The sequence below is a fragment of the Podarcis cretensis genome, assembly GCF_951804945.1.
Source record: "Podarcis cretensis genome assembly, chromosome: 13".
NCBI classification, from domain to species: Eukaryota; Metazoa; Chordata; class Lepidosauria; order Squamata; family Lacertidae; genus Podarcis; species Podarcis cretensis.
In genome coordinates, this window is record NC_137182.1 from 46,063,644 (window position 1) to 46,073,242 (window position 9,599).

The 9,599-nt window shown below is 45.3% G+C and overlaps 1 protein-coding gene and 1 pseudogene across 2 annotated transcripts; one reads left to right on the forward strand and one right to left on the reverse strand.

Annotated features, from left to right (window-relative positions):
- Nucleotides 1-7,730: 7,730 nt before the first annotated feature.
- Nucleotides 7,731-8,416, reverse strand: LOC307201413 (histone H2A type 1-E). Its single transcript, XM_079950594.1, has one exon. The coding sequence runs from the start codon at nt 8,218-8,220 to the stop codon at nt 7,831-7,833; it is 390 nt and encodes a 129-aa protein (XP_079806720.1). The 5' UTR covers nt 8,221-8,416; the 3' UTR covers nt 7,731-7,830.
- A 142-nt stretch (nt 8,417-8,558) lies between these two features.
- Nucleotides 8,559-9,122, forward strand: LOC307201414 (histone H2B 1/2/3/4/6 pseudogene; annotated as a pseudogene). Its single transcript has one exon. The product of its transcript is annotated as a histone H2B 1/2/3/4/6 pseudogene (transcript).
- The last annotated feature ends 477 nt before the right edge of the window (nt 9,123-9,599 follow it).

A 9,599-nucleotide genomic window follows, 5' to 3' on the forward strand; every position in this document is an offset into this window, starting at 1 on the left:
TCTGCTACACTTTCATGTGCATTTCCCTCACTGCTTTTGTTATAAGAATTTTAAGGTCATATATTTAAAAAATAAATGTTCATAACTGTATATATAAACCACATGTCTGAAACCCCACAGAAAAGGTCCTGAACAAATTGACCTCAAATATTTCTCTGCAAGGTCAAAGAGGGAAACCTCCCCATTGTCTCTTTCCTCACAAATCCTGTCTTCACAGATCCTGTCTTAAGGGCACATTCAAGATATGAACAGGGTGTGAGCCTGTGACCTAGATTCAGGAATTCTAATAACAAAAGAGTGGCCAAAATCCAGATAATGTAATCAGGTAACCTGCCAAACAGGAGATAAACAACACACTCAGGATTCTGTTTTAGACCACCCCTTCTGTGATGGATGGATGGATGGGTGGATGGATAGATAGATGGATGGAGTATGGGGGTGGATCCTGGGCTACACCCCTTCTGTGATGTATGTATGATGTTTCTGGGGTTCGTCTGGAGTTTGAAGGTGGGCAATTTTAAAAGTGTATATAAGGGCTTGCACGTCTGTGCTGGAGGTCTTCTCCCCCCCCCCCGCCTGTTCGTGGGGGGGAGCACCCTGTTGCAACAGCTTTAATAAAGATCAGGCTTACTAGCTGCCTTACTTCTCAATATTCCCTTGCTGGCCTCTGTTATTTTCTCCTACCAATAAAGAACCTAAAAAGAGGACTCTATATGGGCTCTTGGGTACCCCATAAGGGAAAAAAAAGAGCAGCTTTTTCTTATAACACTTGGGTCTCCAGCTGTTTTTCAACTACAACTCCCATTACCCCTACCTGGCAGGACCAGTGGTCAGGGATGATGGGAATTGTAATCCAGAAACAGCTGCAGACCCAAGTGCGGGAAATTCTGGATCTAATGGGAGGCTATCATAGCTGCGTTGTACAATTCCTCACTGGGAAAACGGTGAAAATGTCTGCGAGAACCCGGCGGTATGGCAACCAAGGTCGGAAGTGGGGTTTTTTTGGCAAATTTCAAAAAAAATTGTGTGCTTTTGGGGGGGAAAGCTCAACAACTTTGCTAAAAGAAACCTCAACAGCTTTTGTGTCCAGATCTTCATCTTCTGAAACATGACAACCCTACATAAAGATCACATGTGCATTAAAAATGGAAATCCTTTACTATAATCGGCTGTAGTTCCAAATATGAAAATAAAGTTTATCCAAAGGAGCGAACCCTCTGAACCACGTCTCTACCCATTCCCTTTTATCTTTACCATTGCTGCTTTCTATTATGGCCACAAGCTGGCAGTATAGGACCACTCTGCAGACTCGAGGAGCCCGCCACCGCTTGCTCTGAACTGCTCGATGTGTGGTTTGGGGGGGGGGGCGGCCCAGAAATGGCGAGTTTGCAATTTGGATTTGTGATATGAATTTTGAGGTCTTAGATATATGGTAATGTTCATAAGTGTACCAACCAAGCACATACATAGAGCAGCACAGGAAGACCGACCTGGAACCATTTTGATTCCTAAACTGAGCAAATGTTTTCTCTGCAAGGTCAAAGTGGGAAACCTCCCCATTGTCTCTTTCCTCACAAATCCTATCTTAAGGGCACATTTAAGATATGAATAGGGTGTGAGCCTGTGACCTGGCCCAGGAACTAAGTCTTTATCATTACAAAAGACTGGCCAGGCTACCCAGGCAATCCAATCAAGTAACCTGCCAGACAGGAGATAAACGACAGGAGAAAAACAACATTCAAATTTCTGTTTTAAGACCGCCTTTTCTGTGATGTAGGTATGGGGGTGGTCTTGATCTACAGGGTGGCAATTTAAAATGTCTTTATAAGGCCTTGCACACCATTTTTTCTGGGTCCCTCCTCCTCTCCTGTGGGTGAGGGGAAGCACCCTGTTGCAACAGATCAATAAAGATTAGACTTACTAGCTGCTTTGCTTCTCAGTTTTCTCTGGTTGGCCTCTGTTATTTTCTCCTACCAATAGGGAACCTATGTAAGGACCCCATAAGGGAAAGGGGCAATTTTTGTTTACAACAGATTCAAAGAGGAAGCCGAGCGTCTGCTGGAAACGGCGCCCCAGCCTTGCAGTGGGAAGCCCAAGCTGCTTCCTGCTAATGCAACGCAGACTGTGCCGTCTGCTTAGAGGAGCGTATCTCCCTCTGCTTAAAATCCATCTGCCCATAAATTTGCAAATACAGTGGTACCTCAGGTTACATATGCTTCAGGTTACATACGCTTCAGGTTACAGACTCCGCTAACCCAGAAATAGTGCTTCAGGTTAAGAACTTTGCTTCAGGATGAGAACAGAAATCATGCTCCGGCGGTGCGGCAGCAGCAGGAGGCCCCATTAGCTAAAGTGGTGCTTCAGGTTAAGAACAGTTTCAGGTTAAGAATGGACCTCCAGAATGAATTAAGTACTTAACCTGAGGTACCACTGTAAATCAAATATCTCAGAGACTCCAGAGCTCTCTCATCCTATGGAGGATAAATCCTTTAGAATTGCCCCTGGAACTGCTCGTCCCACAAGACGGGGGAGCTTATTTGTAACAATGCTTTAATTCAACCTCCCCCCCAAAAATCAGCCTCTCTCAACCTTGGCTCCCTAGATGTTGTTGGACTACAACTCCCATCATTCCTAGCTAGCACTGCTGGTCAGGGATGGTGGGAGTTGTAGATCAAGAACATCTGGCGACCCCAGGTTGAGAAAGGTTGCGCAAAATGCTGACTTCCGGGTCTTTGGGACTACAACTCCCATCATCCCTGGCCAGTCTAGTGGCTGGGACTGATGGGGATTGTAGTCCAAAGATACAAATGAAACCTTAATACTGTTGGGCAACTCCTGAGCACATAAATCAGGAGTCAGCAAACTTCTTCAGCAGGGGGCTGGTCCACTGTCCCTCAGACCTTGTGGGGGGGCCTGACTATATTTTGGAAAAAAATATGAACAAATTCCTATGCCCCACAAATAATCCGGAGATGCATTTTAAATAAAAGCACACATTCTTTTCATGTCAAAACCCCAGGCAGGCCCCACAAATAACCCAGAGGTGCATTTTAAATAAAGGGGTACATTTTACTCATGTAAAAACACGCTGATTCCTGGACCATCCGTGGGCCAGATTTAGAAGGCGATTGGGCCGGATCCGGCCCCTGGGCCTTAGTTTGCCTACCCATGGCATAAAGGATAGCAACAAAGGATGGCAGCAGATCTTGCTTCCCATTGCATTTACCATTTTTACCTGTCTGAAAAGTGATACTGCTCTTTAACCTGAAGGATAACTCTTATCGGGAAAATAAATAAAAGAATTGTTCACGTCACAAAAATTGTGCCTTCTGTAATGAAAGAAGAGCTCAGCTCGGCTCCCACTAACAACACGAGAAACATCCATGTTAGTTTACACATAAAGATCAATATATGCCAGCCAGTGTTCAAATAGGTAACCAAGCAAAGTTGGTGTTTATAAAAAGTGCTTTCAAATGTAGGAAGTAAATAATTCCTGGCCAGCTAAACTGATTCACACACACTAATAATATCCTAGTTATTGTGTTTTTATCACACCCTGCCACCAACAAACTCAAGCTGGTTCTCCCTCTCCCTATTTCTCACAACAACCCTGTGATGTAGGTCTGGCTAAAAAAAAAAAGAATTAAGCTCCATGGCTAGAAGGAAGGGAAAATTGAAATAATTGTACTATGTACAGTGGTTTTGTGTGAGTGTTTTAAAATACTCAAAAATATTGATTAAAATGCCTTGGGGGCAGCCAAAAATAACTGCCATGAGCAACAAAAAAAGTGCTATCACCAAATAAAAGAAACCTAAAATAAAAGAAACTATCTGCTATTAAAATCTGTTGGTTTTATCTACAGTTTGAAAATTTTATTGAATGTCTGGTTTTTCTTACTATTTTTAAATAATATTCCCGATCTTGTTTTTTAATTTCATATGATGTTTTCTGCTTTCAGTTGAACTATATATAAAAGGTAAAGGTAAAGTACCCCTGCCCGTACGGGCCAGTCTTGACAGACTCTGGGGTTGTGCGCCCATCTCACTTAAGAGGCCAGGGGCCAGCGCTGTCCGGAGACACTTCCGGGTCACGTGGCCAGCGTGACATCGCTGCTCTGGCCAGAGCCAGAGCCAGAGCCGCACACGGAAACGCCGTTTACCTTCCCGCTGGTAAGCGGTCCCTATTTATCTACTTGCACCCGGAGGTGCTTTCGAACTGCTAGGTTGGCAGGCGCTGGGACCGAGCAGCGGGAGCGCACCCCGCCGCAGGGATTCGAACCGCTGACCTTTCGATCGGGAAGCCCTAGGCGCTGAGGCTTTAACCCACAGCGCCACCTGCGTCCCATATATACTGATTGCTAAATAAATAACGATATATACTGATTGCTAAATAAATAAACTTATTAGGGTGCCATGTTAACACTTATACAAAACTGGCTCCAAAAAAAAAGAAGCCAGCCCTCAATTTGCCGTGACTCGGATTCGAACCGAGGTTGCTGCGGCCACAACGCAGAGTACTAACCACTATACGATCACGGCGAGCTACGAGGACCTTCCTGCTAAAGCGCTTCTTGCTAGCTCTGATAGTGCAATGGAACTTCCCTGTACAGAGGAATTGTATCTCTTTAAATACCTGCTGCCTAGCAACCAAAGTTATAGGCGCGCAGAAGTTCGTTTCTTTGATGCCATGCTTGTGGGATTTCACAAGACCATCTGGCTCCCCACAGGTTGGGGGCAGATTCTAGGTCAAATGGATCTGTGATCTGCTACAACAGGGTTTGTAAATAAGTAAGTAAAAGTAGTAATAATCGTGTAGTCCCTCTCAGGAATCAAATGACAGGATTCTTCTAAAAACAATACAGTGATGATGATGATGATTGTTATTATTATTATTATTTATACCACGCCCATCTATCTGGGTTCCCCCAGCCACTTTGAGCGGCTTCCAACCGAATATTAAAAACAATACAGCGTGATCAGTGAGCAGTGCAAGAAACCCACATTCAAGTATTCACGCATGTTCCACGGGAACACGCACGTCTGAAAGCAGCCAAACTACTGCGGGTCTCAATGTGTCCCCAAATCATCTCAAAACAGGAGCAGAGTTTAGGTTCACGCCGAAAGAACCTATGCGATCCGACACCTTGCCTCCTGGAGCTCATTGAGGAAACGTTGGAGTGAGATCTCGAGGAATTGTAATTCCTTCCTTGACCCAATAGATTTCCTTGCTTGTTTCTTTCCTAGGCGGGGCATTAGGATACAGAGTTGCATAGCGCCTACAAAACTCCGGATGGTGTGGTTTCCCCCCCCCCCCTTCCGCTGTACGGGTGGCTGCAGAAGCATTTCACTTCCAAGGCAAAATTAGCAGGCAGGGAGTCTTTGCAAGGCGAGCGCGAGAAAGGTTTCTCAAGCCTCAATCAAAATGTAAAGCACAGACGGGAGCAGTGTTTTTAGGAATCTTAATGAAGGTTAGACATTCGTGCAGCAGAGTGGCGCAGCGGAAGCGTGCTGGGCCCATAACCCAGAGGTCGATGGATCGAAACCATCCTCTGCTAGCTCAGTATTTTTTCCCTAGTCCCAAATACAGTTTCTGGCATTTTTATTTTTTTTACAGCACTTTGCTGTGCACTTTCCTTGCCTTTCCTTCCTGTTACCTGATTGGCTCTCGCATTATTTCTTCCGTGTATGAAAAAGCACCCCTCCCCCCAAAAAGGGCTTTTGTGTAGTGGACATTTGGCGAAGTTGGCTCAAAAGAAATTGCAAAAGAGCTTAACGTTCCTTTATATAGGCAGCTCTAAAGATACCGTGATGATACAGTGTACAATGAACTGAAGCAACGATCAACGCAAAAAAAAAAATATATGTTGTTGGCTTTGGAAGAAACAAAAGGTTTGTTGAAAGAATAAGAGAGAAAAAAATCCTGCGCCCAACGTGGGGCTCGAACCCACGACCCTGAGATTAAGAGTCTCATGCTCTACCGACTGAGCTAGCCGGGCTACTGAAAGCGCTACTTTGAATCACCCATCTATATAGCGTTACTCCGGAAGAGAGTCAGTTTACGCATAAATTATATTTCAGTTGGATTTCTTTCTTTATTTCAATCCCGGGCACGACTCTCATTCTGGATTTTATTTTATTTAAACTGGAGGTGCGCGTTTTGCAAAGCCACTTAAGAGATCACAGCACCCATGGTTATTATTGAGTTGTATGGTGGGTGAGCTAGTCGCTGACCAATGTCTGTGTGTTAGAACACGATCAAAAAGGGTGTCTGCGTTTGAGGTTTCCTGCTTCCAATTGCTTTTCCTTGTGTTGTGTCTTCTTGATTACAAAACTGCGGGCAGGAGGGTATTTTTAAACTGATATTTGAAAACTACCCGGGGAAGTTCGTGGTGTTCTGCTTTCTTTGTTGAGAGAGCACAGGAGGACATAAAATAAACTTGCCCTCTCTGAGGATCGAACTCAGGACCTTCAGATTATGAGACTGACGCGCTGCCTACTGCGCTAAGAAGGCACCTGGTAATAGCTAGGCGGCTTCGATCTGAAAGGATAGAAAAGCTGCCAATCAAACATAAAACAGAGTACGATTGAGTAATCTTACTCACTTTTCTACCACTTATCTATATTTAGAAAGCGCACAATTTGTGACCCTAAATAAGGCTGCAATCCTAATCTAAGAGTAAGATCTATTGAATTCAATAGGCTTTACTTCTGGATTACACTGTAAATGCAGTTTGGAAGAAAGCACTTAAATTACTCTATTGTCCTATTTAATACTTTCACAGAGCAATCCTATGCATGATTGCTCAGAAATAAGCCCCACTGAATTCAAAGAGACTTCCCCCCAGGTAATTGCGCATAAAGATTGTGTTAAAAAGCTGACGGCGAATAGGTAGAAGGCAATCTCCTTTTTTTGTTTGGATCCTGTGGACAGCAAGACCATGATCATGGGCGTAGCCAGGATTTATGTTGGGGACAAGCTTCATGTTGCGGGAGAGGCAGAAGATGAGCAAATTCTAGAAGTTCAGACATTAACAGAAAAATAGTTAGGTCCACGAAAGGTTATCCCAAAATCTCTTTATTAGCCTTTATGGTACTCCCTGAGAGGGGAAGGGGGGGAGAGAGAGACGAATTTCCTGGTTGCCGCATTTCTTTGACGGAAGCTTCCGTACTTGGATGTGATTGGTCCAAATTCTTTTTTCAAAAGTCCCGCGCTTTTTACGATTGGTCCAAACTGTTTTCAAAATTCCCGCGCTAAAATACTAGTCAATTAAGTCCCTGCCGCTTCGGCTCCCTTTTCTTTATTCTGTACTCCTGAAAGCGGGGGAAAAAAGATTCTGCTACATTATAACATCAGAACTTTTGTGCCGAACGGAAAACTGGAATCAGATTCAAAAGTGTTACTTGGGTATCAGTTGTGGCGTTTACTTGTTACAGTAATGTACAAAGCTCCCTTTCCGTAACAGTATATTCAACTTGCCTTCTTACTGGAAACATTGATCCCCAAAGTACAGCTCTTTGTGTTACTGTGGTGTGTTTTTTAAAAAATTCACACCCACCCAACTCAATAAGCTTTATATAAATTTAATGTATTGTTCGGGGAAGATACCGCAGCCTGCTATCAGGGCCGTAAAACCCTTCTAGCAAAAGACTCGCGAACGGAAGGACCATAATTTTATAAACTATTAACTCTTCCTCAAGGCTTCGCATGGGCTTTTACATCTGGCAAGTAGTAAGAGAAAAATCAGCTCTTTTTATGAAGTTGTAGGTGGCTCTTAAAAGAGCCTTTGGGTTGGTTGGGCTTGTTTACTTTTTAGCACCTTTCTTCTTGCTTTATTTTCCTTTGGCCTTGTGGCTCTCGGTTTTCTTGGGCAACAGCACAGCCTGGATGTTGGGGAGGACGCCTCCCTGAGCGATAGTAACTCTGCCCAGGAGTTTGTTCAGCTCCTCGTCGTTGCGGATGGCGAGCTGCAAGTGGCGAGGGATGATCCTGGTCTTCTTGTTGTCCCGGGCCGCGTTGCCGGCCAACTCCAGGATCTCAGCAGTCAGGTACTCCAGCACAGCAGCCAAGTAGACGGGCGCTCCGGCTCCGACGCGCTCTGCGTAGTTCCCTTTGCGCAGAAGACGGTGCACACGACCCACGGGGAACTGCAGCCCGGCACGAGAAGAGCGAGTCTTGGCCTTGGCCCGAGCTTTTCCTCCTTGCTTGCCGCGTCCAGACATGGCGATGAAGTCGAAAGTATGCACACAAACAAACTCCTCCGATGCTGAATGAAGCTACTGTGCCCGATTCCGCTCCTTATATACTTTCCCCTGGTTTTGAGACTGCACGTTCTGATTGGTCAGCCTCTGGAACTCAATGCCCAATGACCGTGTAGGATGCCAGCGGCAGAAGGAATTCTGAAATGCAGCCAATGAGAGAGGACGGCGGTAAACGGTTGGCCAATGAGAGCTCACCGGCGCGCAGAGCAGAATTCCGGACCCACGCCCCTCTCTTTTTCTTTTGCGTCAGCAAGGAGTGTAGCCAATTGTGACAAGAGCTTTTCGATACCTCATTTGCATAAGCGTCCTATAAATAGGAGGGCGCGCAGCTCGGCTGTTACTCGACTTTTTTTCCTTCGGTCCTGTCGGTAGAAAGTTGGGAGATGCCTGAGCCAGCGAAATCCGCTCCCGCGGCGAAGAAGGGCTCCAAGAAGGCCATCACCAAGACGCAGAAGAAGGGCGACAAGAAGCGCAAGAAGAGCCGCAAGGAGAGCTACTCCATCTACGTCTACAAGGTGCTCAAGCAGGTCCACCCGGACACGGGCATCTCGTCCAAGGCCATGAGCATCATGAACTCCTTCGTCAACGACATCTTCGAGCGCATCGCGGCCGAGGCTTCCCGCCTGGCGCACTACAACAAGCGCTCCACCATCACCTCCCGGGAGATCCAGACCGCCGTCCGACTCCTGCTGCCCGGAGAGCTGGCCAAGCACGCCGTCTCCGAGGGCACCAAGGCCGTCACCAAGTACACCAGCTCCAAGTGAGCTTCCCCGGAGAACTGATTATTGGGCTTCCCAAAAAGAAAACCAAAGGCTCTTTTAAGAGCCACCTACTTTCGCAGTAAAATGAGCTGATATTGCTAAGCATCGCCTCTTTGTTAACCAGAGAGACTAAATAGCTTGAGACATGACTTGAAAGTAGATCTGTAGTGGTAAATTCTGTTTCATGCTACTTTAAAAACTTAAGGATTTGCGCTATAGAGTTTTTGGAAAGTTTTCTGTTCTGCTCGGTTTCAGATCCCACTCTGCAATGAGGGAAATGCTGTCAGGCAGAAATTTACTGTCTTTGATTTATAGAATGTTCAATCTTATTGAACATACAGGTCCTAGGAAATCATGTAACTACCCCATAACTCAGGATGTCAGTCTAAATTTGCAAATAGGTTGGCTCTAGTCCTGTTTTATTTCTTCAGTACTTAGCAGTGTCCCTGCCATCTCTGACTTTTTGAGCCCTACCTACTGAAAACTTCCCTCTTCCAACAAGCCTTTTAAGTAGAGATCTTCCCCAGTCTACCTGTATTGGAATGCTTTTTAGGTGTTTTATTTACCAGTATTTTATCC

Excerpts from the sequence above, each read along its gene's own strand:
- LOC307201413 (XM_079950594.1), bottom strand. The coding sequence starts at position 8,220 with ATGTCTGGACGCGGCAAGCAAGGAGGAAAAGCTCGGGCCAAGGCCAAG.